The sequence below is a fragment of the Melanostigma gelatinosum genome, assembly GCF_949748355.1.
Source record: "Melanostigma gelatinosum genome assembly, chromosome: 10".
In the NCBI taxonomy this organism is placed as follows: domain Eukaryota; kingdom Metazoa; phylum Chordata; class Actinopteri; order Perciformes; family Zoarcidae; genus Melanostigma; species Melanostigma gelatinosum.
The window spans coordinates 11,651,106-11,663,270 of record NC_136643.1 but is presented as its reverse complement, the minus strand read 5'-3'; the positions used below and the strand labels follow the sequence as shown (position 1 = coordinate 11,663,270).

The window sequence follows — 12,165 nt, the reverse complement described above, 5'->3', positions numbered from 1 at the left end:
AGGAAGATCATGTAAAAAGATGGAAAGCTCCAAAAGCCCTACTGAATGGAGTTTGTGGTGAAAACACTTTGACAGTTGTCTTCTGAGTTTCTGGGCAAAATATATACAGACATTAAAACAAATTACTCTAATACTGTACTACAACCGCGCGTACTCCAGTGGCTGAGTAAGACCATGAAATGTGGCAGAAAGTTTGTGTATTTTTGTGTCAAAATTGATATATACAAAATCTGGTGAAGTTGCCCTTCCACAGCCTCGTGGATACATGGCGGTCCATCTAGTCTGATCTCCGTCCGCAATTGATTATTTTGGTCTTTTCATCACGTGACATATTTTTCCCTCCTGACTTCCGCAAATAATCGTCAGTTGCAGCGGCGCGTTGCAGCGCCAGCAGAAAGTGAACAAACGCGGACGGACATCCCGCCACGGACCCGTTCGTGTCCCGGTGAAACCGTGCGTCCACCAGAAACCTTTTACCAGGTGAGTGTGACGAAAAACCTCGAAAAACCTTCATGTTGTTCTTCTGTAGCTTTGACAGCTGTTCGACTTTTTTTTTTAAACGGTGGCCCGTTAGCTCAGATTCACTCCGTTCACTCTGATGCGTTGTGTCAGCGCGACAGTGTGCTGAATCATGCGTTTGTAACAATGGTCAGCACAAACTAGCTCACTAAGGGAAGTAGTCCATGTTTACTACTAAGCGTTTTAATATAACTAAACGCTGTTACAACACACAGCTGGAGCCTCACCCAGACTTTCAACACACTTTCAGTCTATTTCCCAAAAAATATGATTCAGCCTCATGAGTTCATAAACAGTTTTCACCAATAACCTTCACCACCCTTAAACAGATGTGACGTTATTTACATTGTTGACATGTAATGCTGGATAACAGCATCAACATCAGTGAATGAAGATTAATATTTCTTCATAGATCTGAACCGCATGCCTCAAAAGCTTGATTGGGTGAAGTCATGATGGCAGAGATCACATATTTGAGTGATTTTTCATGCTTTTAGGTTAGGTTACACAAACATGTTTTGTATGAACTGTTTGCAGAAAAAGTAATGCTTTTTACGCTTTAATCAACTTTTACTGTCATGTTTTATTGAACCCAGTGAAATTTAGCCTCTGCATTCAACCCATCCTCAGAGGATGGGGGGGGGGGGGGGTCGTGAATGTGTGTTTTTAACACTGTACAATGGTTCAATAAGACAAGACAACCGTACCTTTGGGGCAACAGCTCAATAACAATATAAGAAATCCCCGGTTACTGGTCAAATAGATTTGGAAGCGTACACAAGCTCACAACAATGCGTATAACCAGCTGGAATGAACAGGCGCGTCGCTTTAGCAAAGCTGTTCTGCAAACTTCACAATAGAAATAGAAGGTTACTTTAGGGTTGGGACTGGATCAGGGATTATCAGCCGACTGTCAACTATCAACTGACAAATCACAATTTAAACATATTCAGTCTAACCACCGAGTAGACTGCAGGAAGCCCAAAGAAAACTGGCTTCTCAAAAGTATTTAGAAAACTAATTCAACTTGGCAGAGAAACAGTTACACCATCCCCTCTCCCCGTTCATGCAACAAGTACAATGAACGTTTTAGTCATTTCATTATGAACAGACAACCAACACAATGTATTGTGAGAAGTTCTCTCGTGGTACAATGTTAGCAGTACTCTGGCAGCATCACCACAATTTAATCTCATGCGATGCTATGCTACTCTCTCTTTACTACGGACCAGTGATGGGTGTCGTTTCACCTTTGTTGCTGCTCATCGTTGGTGTAATCAGCTGAGGTTTCCTTTTCATAAGGAAAAGTAGCAACACCACAATGTTGGCATTATCAGCAAAATGTACTTGAGTCCCAGTTTAAAGGTATTAATTCAAAATAATGGCCCCCGTCAGTGTTTTACTATTGTATATTATTTGATTATTGTTACTTTTCTAGCATTTGTACTGAATCGAAGCAGCATTTTAACACCAAAGCTGGACAAGAGGGACCTGATTTGAACTCCTTTACACACTGTTGTGTAGTCTAATCTATAGAACTGTTTATAGTTTAGCGTCGGCCGTATTGCTATATGCCCACTGGAGGGAAGGAAGAGAGCCGGAGCAGCCTCAGACCCTACTGCAGTAAAATGAAAGGTTTTGTTTTATAAAGGGACTCCGCAACACGACCGCTTTTGCAGCAGGGCCGAGATCCTTCTTGTGGCACGCGTCAGTCTGTGGCACGCAGCGTCACACAGCGTCCCTCTCTGTCACTCAGCGTCCCTCTCTGTCACTCAGCGTCCCTCTCTGTCACTCAGCGTCCCTCTCTGTCAGTTCAGCGGAAAGATTCAGCTGTGGCACGCGAGCATAGTTCGGCAATTGTCAAGAAGCTGCGGAGCTGAGGGGGCGGAGCAACATTTCCTGAGAACACCCGTTGTTGTTACGACAGATCAGCTTCCATAAATCAGTTTTATGATTTTAGTTGAGTCACAGGAGCCCCCTGTTCTCTGTATGCATCCTTAGAGTAAGTACGTTGTACTTTTTTGTTTCTCATTCATTTTATTTCAGTATGATTTTGCTGCTTATGCAACAAAATGGAACATAATACACTTTCCAAATTATTACTTTTATAGTCACTTACAACAATCGGCTAAAATAATGAAAATAAATCATCCGTTTTAGAATCATTTAAAAGTATATATTAAAATTAAGACATAAAATGTCCAATCCAAAAATACATGTTTGAAAATATCTTCACTCTTCCTCTGCTTATATGTATATGTATGTCAGTAGGACATATGTTAACTGTTAACAGTTTACAGCATACTTAAATAAATATAAATAAATACAAAACACACGCACACTTTGTACACACACTGCAGCAATTCTTTTGCAGGAATATGAGCATATTTTCCCCCTCTGGCAAAATACAACACGTCTCATGCCTTATTTTATTTTACCAGTTGGTGGCGGTAATGCGCCAATTCGTTTGCCAACCGCCAGTACACCAAAAGGGAGGAGAAGAAGAAGCTTTCCCGTGCCTGTGTTGTTGTGCTCATGAGCGACAGCGCTACGTACCCCGTTGTAATAATACTATGAGTGAGGAGCGGAGGACCCAGTCCTGCTGCCAGGACGGAGTCATCAGGGTAGTGTAAAAAAAGTATTTCAATCGGCGCAGGGGGACAGAGGGTTACGCAGAGTGACAGAGCGTGAAGCAGTGTGACAGAGCGTGAAGCAGTGTGACGGAGCTTGAAGCAAGGTGACGGAGCGGGACGCAGGGTGACGGAGCGGGACGCAGGGTGACCGAGCGTGACGGAGCGTGACGGAGCGTGACGGAGCGTGAAGCAGGGTGACAGAGCGTGACGCAGGGTGACAGAGCGTGACGCTGGGTGACAGATATTTGATGTTGATGGTTAATTTGCAACCAAGTTGTATACATCATGTATTTACTTGTTATTTGTATGTAATAGAAAAGTGAGCATGTGTAGTTCATGAAGCAATAAATAATGACAATTGAAAAATATAGAGAGATGTTTGGTTCATTCTTTTCAAACACTAAGCCTAATTTACCTGAGTCATTGATTTAATTGTCACACTTAAATCCTGAATTGACTGGTGAAACAGAAGAAGTTAAAGGCCAAGATGAGAAGATATAATGTTGGTCAAATACTGTGGTCCAAATTCAATTTATTCAGTTGTATTGGCATTGAGATATAGAAAGTTTGACTCTAGAATATTCAAACAATGCCGAATCTCACAAGACAAGAGCAAAAACAAGATGAATGTGTTCTCCTTTCTTCGTTGCTGTCATGTTAACTGTCTTGTGACCGCTAAGATTGATCTCTGGAGCTGTAGGTGGATGCAGACTGTCAGAAGTGTTACTATTTTGAAAATGTATCACTGATTGTGTTACTATGGTAACTGAAGCAAGGTCCACTGGAGGCTGTTTAATAATAGAGTGCAGTGATGAGATTAACGTGTTATACATTCATAATATTAGCAATTTCCTGCCACGTTTTTAATATTTTGTGGTCCTATATTGAACGTAATTTTCTTTTCTTTCTCGGAACTGAATCACGCTGCAAGCAATCGGTCCATTTTGTAGCCTCAGATGGCTTAATTGTTGCTGAAAGCGCACTCTTCTAATGTGCATTTATTAACATAGCTGTATAGTAGTAGTGTGATGGCAATAACATAACGAAAATAATGATGTGGCCTGCTGTACATGTGGTAAGTAGTAGCCTATGTAACGTAGCCTATAAAACAATCAATACATATGGTAACATATACTAACAATGATAATAATATACTGTGTTGTCAAACTTGTATTCAACTTGTTTATCTGCTTTTTATATGTAGTGCTATATATTGTGATGACTTCCATAACAGTTCAACTACGTTTATTTAACACAAGTAGGAAATGGCATTTAACACATGTAGCGTCCAAATTTTTAGCTGTAAGTAAACCTTTAGTTGACGCGTGTTTCTTGTCTTTTGCACATATCTCACACCGACGCCGCTCGTAGATGAAAAGCAATACGTGTTTTATTGATCCATTTCCTTCGTACAAGTCAGTCAATCAACTTCCTTTCTCCTAAAAGTATGCTGATTACTTCGACCTACTATACGTATCCACAGGTTATCCACGTAGATCGTTGCCTTTAACACGTTTTATAACACGATCCCAAACACGTATTGCTTTTCATCTACGAGCGGCGTCGGTGTGAGATATGTGCAAAAGACAAGAAACACGCGTGACAAGACAAGACAAGACAAGAAACACGTGACAAGACAAGACGGAATCGTGTTTGGGATCGTGTTATAAAACGTGTTAAAGGGAACGATCTACGTGGATAACCTGTGGATACGTATAGTAGGTCAAAATAAAATAAGGCATGAGACGTGTTGTATTTTGCCAGAGGGGGAAAATATGCTCATATTCCTGCAAAAGAATTGCTGCAGTGTGTGTACAAAGTGTGCGTGTGTTTCGTATTTATTTATATTTATTTAAGTATGCTGTAAACTGTTAACAGTTAACATATGTCCTACTGACATACATATACATATAAGCAGAGGAAGAGTGAAGATATTTTCAAACATGTATTTTTGGATTGGACATTTTATGTCTTAATTTTAATATATACTTTTAAATGATTCTAAAACGGATGATTTATTTTCATTATTTTAGCCGATTGTTGTAAGTGACTATAAAAGTAATAATTTGGAAAGTGTATTATGTTCCATTTTGTTGCATAAGCAGCAAAATCATACTGAAATAAAATGAATGAGAAACAAAAAAGTACAACGTACTTACTCTAAGGATGCATACAGAGAACAGGGGGCTCCTGTGACTCAACTAAAATCATAAAACTGATTTATGGAAGCTGATCTGTCGTAACAACAACGGGTGTTCTCAGGAAATGTTGCTCCGCCCCCTCAGCTCCGCAGCTTCTTGACAATTGCCGAACTATGCTCGCGTGCCACAGCTGAATCTTTCCGCTGAACTGACAGAGAGGGACGCTGAGTGACAGAGAGGGACGCTGAGTGACAGAGACGGACGCTGTGTGACGCTGCGTGCCACAGACTGATGATGCTTGACACAGACTGACGCTGAGTGACGCAGAGGTGCCAGTGCCACAAGAAGGATCTCGCTGTCTCTCCGCTTTTGTCCGCAGAGACCGTTCATTATCGACACGATATGAAAGTTTCCTGTCGTGGCTTTGAAGTGTCGATGCCTCTGTTCATGTAACTGAGCCATCTGCTGGCCAGTCCTAATTGGGTCAGGAAACTTCTCACTAATCTCCTCTGTGGGATCATTCATGGCATTACATAATATTAACATGAGATCTGTAAATAATGAAATAATCATTCAAATATGGCAAGTTGGGTCTTGAAGCTTTTTGGGCGTTATGATAATACTGACATTGCATAGCTTTAAGTAAAAATAACGTCAAATGTAAAAAGGAGGACCCCTAAGTTACCCTCCACAACCATGAAAACGCCCGATACTGAGCCCAATGGGTGGTGCTGAGGTAGAATGATGACAGTAGGGTGGTATTTTGTGCATGTCGTGGGTGGATACGGACGCTCCATATATCACTGTATGGTGTGTATGAAGTATTTCAAGTTTAAAAAAAGACAGAACGCTGTGACTGACTTTGCTATAAAAGGCTTTTTTCCCCCCAAAGTTAAACCTTATGTCAAATAAATAAATATATCATTTTGCTTTCCTTTTCACACCCACTCCCCACAGCGGATGCAGCTCTGTCAGCTCTTCCTCCCCACACCATCCCCCCCCCCCCCCCGTCCCTGCCTTTGGATTGAGGTTCATCCCTCCGGCCTCGCCGCCATGGTGGATGTAACCAAATGGCCCGTTTTCAGCCTGATGGGGACCCAGGATCTGTCCGTGATCCGAAAAGCTAGCGTGTTCGGAACGTCCGCCAACGAGGCCATCTACGTTACCAAAGATGACGAGGTGAGACGTCCTGGGGGGGGGGGAAGCGGAGTCGTGGAGAAATGCTTGTCACCTCTCTGCCCCGATGCTGTAGTTCTGTACTGAGTTGTGTGTGTGCTCCCATCAGCGCTGCCAACTTGGTGTTGATGTTTGTGCGTCTGGAATCTGACCCGTTACCTACTCGGCTGCAGGAGCTCTCTGCTTAGCCCTGCTTATCACTGATCCACATGACATGGCCTCTGTTCCAGGTCTATGTGTTCGGGTTGAACTGCAGCAACTGTCTGGGAACAGGGGACAGCCAGAGCAGCGTTGTACCCAAGAAGCTGGACTTCCTGAGTGGGAGGAAGGTGGTCAGCCTGAGCTACGGCAGCGGGCCCCACGTCCTGCTGGCCACAGAGGGTAGCCGCCGCGCACACGGCCTTTAATCCTCCTCGCCGCAGTCGGATTAAAAAGCGCTGCAGAGTGACTCATCTTTTTTGTGTGTTTCAGACGGAGAGCTGTTCGCCTGGGGTCACAATGGTTACAGCCAACTAGGAAACGGGACGACCAACCAAGGGGTAGCTCCGGTGCTGGTGTCGGCCAACCTGCTCAATAAGAAGGTCACAGAGGTGGCCTGTGGCTCTCACCACTCCATGGCTCTGACTGACTCGGGAGAAGTGAGCCCAGCAGAATGGAAAACCTTTCAAAACCTTTTTGTAATGACCTGTGACTCAGCTTTGGCCAAAGGCAGTGCTTAGTCATCCAGACGAAGGACTGTAAGTCCCATCGCAGCAGCAGCTGATCCCCCGGAGCTGAAAACGTAGAAAACAAGCTCGGCTTTAAGGACACGGTTGTGGATCTTGAATTCCCCGTTTCCATTCCTTATGCTAAGCTAAATTAGCCGGCTGCTGGCGGTAGGCTATCGGGTTCAGTGTGCCGACGTTAATGGTATACATCTTCTCACCAAACTCTTGTCAAGAAAGCAAATATGCATATTTCCCAAAATGTCAAACTTTTCTTTAAGCTGCAGTGATTTTTGATACGACTACAACACACCATACTGTCCTCTAGTGCATTTATCTGAGACGGTCAGTACGGCTCATGCTATAATTCCATCATCAGCTACATGTATTCGTGTCACATTGCATATGAATTTACCTCTCAGTGTTAAGAAGCCTGGCTGCTGTACATATAACGGTCTACTCCTAAACTTGTAGATGTGGGATGTTTAACTCTTCTTCCCACCTGTAACCTCATGTCTGCCAGGTGTATGCATGGGGCTACAACAACTGTGGTCAGGTGGGTTCCGGCTCCACAGCGAACCAGCCCACACCCCGCAGAGTGTCCAGCTGCCTGCAGAGCAAAGTGGCCGTCGGCATCGTCTGTGGGCAGACCTCGTCTCTGGCAGTAGTGGACAACGGAGAGGTGACTGATTTTATACCGGCGCTGTGAACGCCACGCTGTCCGTCTCCGGCCACCAACAGTACTCACGTTGTCCTCCCGTCCCTGCAGGTGTACGGTTGGGGCTACAATGGGAACGGACAGCTCGGACTTGGAAATAATGGGAACCAGCTCACTCCCTGTCGCCTTGTAGCTCTGCAGGGTTCATGTGTGCAACAGGTGTGACGTTACACAATCATAAAAACAAACATTTGTGCAAGTCACTCAGTCAATGCATCGTATGACTATGCAGTATTATCATTAGATTCACTGAGGCGTGTTTCTGTGTTTAACCACTTGGTTAATATTAGTTTCTGAATTGATGTCTTATCTTTAAGACCCTCAAAATGTAGTTTTAAATCTTAAGAACTTTATTTAAAGTTTGGATCATTTTTAGTTGAACACTCAAACACTAGCATGTGATGTCACATCTTCCCCCACTGAGCTCTCTCCCCTTTAATACAAGTGAGGGGCACAGACTGAAGTGACAAGTAACCGAAACTGTTCAAACTTAAGCAGAACATTGTGTGCTGGTGTAGCGTCTGGCGACGGCATCGCTCATACAGAGAACATTTTTCAGGGCCTTTAGACATGAAGACGTTGGTAGCGGTGTTTGTTTCTAGGTCCACTTTGTTTACATTGCCATAAACGGACTGTTGCCAGCTTCAGACCCTCAACCTTTGACAGCAGTGTGCCTTTGAGTTCACTGTCACCGAGTTACTGTATTGATTGAATCTGCCTTGTTCACTTTCTGTCCACTCTTTGTTGTAAATGTCTGCCTGACATACTTCCTTCTGTCCTAGCGTTCTTCAAGACCTGTTTTCAAATTCCTCCATCACATGATGAGTAGACTATCATTGGAAAAGTAACCAGAAGAAAAACAGGATACCATCTTTTGTTTCACCAAGATTCAAAGATATTCAATTTACAATATGAATCATAGTCCTCACATACTGTATGACAAGCTGCACACGTTCATTGGGAGTATTGGGACCTCAAATGAACCAAAATGGACAATTCTTTATTGTTTTATTCAGTTTAAAGTAGACTTGGCTGTGAAAACATTTTGGCATGTTGGAATAGTTGGTCTGACATCTGAAGTATTTGTTTTCCTCTCCAGATTGTCTCCGGCTATGCCCACTCGCTGGCACTAACAGACGAGGGCTTGCTGTACACTTGGGGTGCCAACACATACGGGCAACTGGGCACCGGCAACAAAAGCAACCAGCTGAGCCCAGTCCAGATCATGAGTGAGAAAGAGAGGTGAGCCACACACACACACACGCTCTCGCTAGATAGATAGATAACGAACCATCTCCTCACTGCCAGCTCTCTCTTTCGGCCCCTTTGACAGGATCGTGGAGGTCGCCGCCTGTCACTCCACTCATACATCCGCCGCTAAGACTCAGAGCGGTCAGGTGTACATGTGGGGCCAGTGCAGGGGCCAGTCTATAGTGCTGCCCCACCTCACGCACTTCACCTGCACCGACGACGTCTTCGCATGCTTCGCCACCCCCTCTGTCATGTGGAGGCTTCTTTCCATGGGTAAGACAGAGGAATGGTTATTGTCTTTATTCATTTATTCACAGGAGACGTTTTTACTCGTCACAGAGGGATCACAGCTGATGTCCCAGTCAGCCATGGCCGTATCACAGTGAGCCAGCGGCGGAATGGAATTCAACCATAATTAATGTTATTCACATCTGTGCACATTTTTGCTCAAGTTCAGCTGACCTGACTGACCTAGCTCAGCAGTTAATTGGAAATGATTCAATAATTGGAATAATTAAATGGCAGTATAGCGATTGAGCCCAATTTGACGTGTAATTAGTGCCAAATTAAATACTTCTTTGACTGTTACCTGACACTAGGGCTGGGCGATATGGCCTAAAAAAAAAATCTCCGATTTTTTTACAAAAAATCCGATTCACGATTTAAATCGATTTTTTTCCCCCAAAATTTTTTGCAGATGACAGAAGCTGTTGAAAACATTTTTTTCTTTTATTTTGTGATGATTTTCCCAAGTAGGTTGATAAAAATAAAGTGCAAACAAAACCTGAACATTGTAGAAAGGTGCCTGTAGTATACAAAAAGTATTTGGTCACTCTTTTGTTTGCCTGAATCATTTAAATATAAAATTAAATTAAACATAACATTAAATGGCATTAAATAGTAGCCTTCCATTGTAAACAACTGTGCAAATGTAACTTTTTACAGTAAGCTTTTCTAACTGAATACACTGATACAAACACAGCATGAAATAAAATGTATATGACCCTTTAACATTCACATTTTCAAAAGTGCAACATCTGATCTAACATCAACATAACATATTTTGCACAGTAAATAAGTGCATGTAAACAAAATCAAGTGCATTCACAACATAACCAACAGTATTAAACAGTAGTGCATGTTTTTTCTAAATATTTTTTGCCAGGAAGACAAGCCTGTCTACTACCTCTGGCTTCAGGCATGCACGGTGGCATGTAACAATGCCCCCCCCCACACACTGAAAAGCCTCTCAGAGGGGGCACTTGTAGCTGGCACAGAGAGGTATTTCTTTGCTAAAGTACTTAGCCTTGGAAAGTTAAGTTGGTGACGCTTCCACCAGTCAAGTGGATCGGTGTCTGGGTCAACCTGCTGGACCACAGGTCAGTTGTTGCGGAGTAGAATGACATCCCCTCCAGCTCCGCAGAGATCCTTTGGCGTGTACTATTGTACAGCCGAGGCAAGGCAACGTCAGAAAAATGTTTACGGCTTGGTAGCACGTACCTGGGGTCCAAAGCTTTGAGACGGTGAATAAACCCCGGCTTTTCCACGGTGTATATGGGCACCATATCTTTTGCGATATACATCGCGACTGCATCCGTGATGGCTTTCCACCGGGCACTCTTCTTCTCATGCGGAGTACAGTTGGTGAATGTCTCCAAAATGCTGGGTTGTTGTTGTGAGGTGGCGGCGGCGGCTGGCCGCCATTGTTTTAGTTTGTAAACAATGCGCGCGCACTCTACTACGGGAACCCAACGGGGGGGAGGGGTGGGGGCGATTTTCTCGATTTTCAATAAAACACATCGCCTTAAAGCACACATTCGAATTAATCGATTAAATCGATTTATCGCCCAGCCCTACCTGACACGTAAATTATTATTATTATATTCTAAATCCTCATTTAAAAAGCTATGAATAAAACTGCGGTCCTTCTCGTTTCAGCAGTAAAAGGTAATTCAAATCACTGCTAGTTTCTCTGATCCTCTTGATGCTCGTGGGTGTTTTCTCCCTGCAGAGCACGATGACTTCTTAACCGTGGCTCAGTCCCTGAAGAAAGAGTTTGACAACCCAGAGACAGCTGACCTCAAGTTCTGCATTGACAGCAAATACATCTATGTCCACAAGGCAGTTCTCAAAATCAGGTCAAGGATTTCATCTCACAGCTGTCTGCTTAAGTTATGAAACTAAAGAATATGAATAATAATTTAATAATATCTTTATCTGTCCTGAAACGATCTGTTGTGCAGGTGTGAACACTTCAGATCCATGTTCCAGTCCCACTGGAACGAAGACATGAAGGAGGTGATTGAAATAGACCAGTTCTCCTACCCGGTGTACCACTCCTTCCTCGAGTTCCTGTACACGGACAATGTGGAGTTGCCTCCGGAGGACGCTATTGGTCAGAACTACACACACACACACCACAGCCTTCTCCTCGCTGACTTCTAGTTGGTCGTTAAGGCTTAGTGTTGACGTCTGTGCTCTCACAGGACTGCTGGACCTGGCCACGTCGTACTGTGAGAACCGCCTGAAACGCCTGTGTCAGCAGATTATAAAGAGGGGAATCACAGCGGAAAACGCCTTCTCATTGCTGTCTGCTGCTGTGCGCTATGATGCAGAGGTCAGTGTTCAACGTCAGTCGACCAACTTTCTATGTATGTCAATGAGGAGATTGTTTTCTGAGAAACATCTTCATTACAGGACAGGCACACAACCTTTCCAGTTTGTCTTAAATAAAATCCAAGTCTCTCGTTAATTTCTTGAAGGTGAGACCAAAAAAAGTGTTTTTTTCCTAATTTGTGCTCTTACCTTTTGACATTCAGGACCTGGAAGACTTTTGCTTTAAGTTCTGTGTGAATCACCTGACTGCAGTGACCCAGACCGCCGCTTTCTGGCAGATTGACGGCGACCTGCTCAAAGATTTCATATGTCGAGCCAGCCGCTGCGGAGCCTTCAAAAACTGACTTTAGCCTGAAGTCATCACAGACACGGAGGCAGAGGATGCTGTGGCGACTCCGGGAGGGACT

The 12,165-nt window shown here is 43.7% G+C and overlaps 1 protein-coding gene across 1 annotated transcript; it reads left to right on the top strand.

The window, feature by feature from the left end:
• The first annotated feature begins 367 nt into the window (after window positions 1–367).
• Window positions 368–12,107, top strand: LOC306783391 (RCC1 and BTB domain-containing protein 1-like). Its single transcript, XM_079277018.1, has 12 exons — window positions 368–480; window positions 6,251–6,472; window positions 6,700–6,850; window positions 6,941–7,107; window positions 7,697–7,855; window positions 7,943–8,050; window positions 8,991–9,133; window positions 9,225–9,415; window positions 11,154–11,280; window positions 11,386–11,537; window positions 11,629–11,759; window positions 11,962–12,107. Exons 2-12 carry the CDS (start codon window positions 6,254–6,256, stop codon window positions 12,100–12,102), a joined length of 1,689 nt encoding a protein of 562 aa, XP_079133144.1. The 5' UTR covers window positions 368–480; window positions 6,251–6,253; the 3' UTR covers window positions 12,103–12,107.
• The last annotated feature ends 58 nt before the right edge of the window (window positions 12,108–12,165 follow it).

Bases quoted from the DNA above. Each gene is read 5' to 3' on its own strand.
- LOC306783391 (XM_079277018.1), top strand. From the start codon at position 6,254: ATGCAGCTCTGTCAGCTCTTCCTCCCCACACCATCCCCCCCCCCCCCC. The intron at 7,108-7,696 runs GTGAGCCCAGCA...CATGTCTGCCAG, and splicing joins CTCTGACTGACTCGGGAGAA to GTGTATGCATGGGGCTACAA. The intron at 8,051-8,990 runs GTGTGACGTTAC...TTTCCTCTCCAG, and splicing joins AGGGTTCATGTGTGCAACAG to ATTGTCTCCGGCTATGCCCA.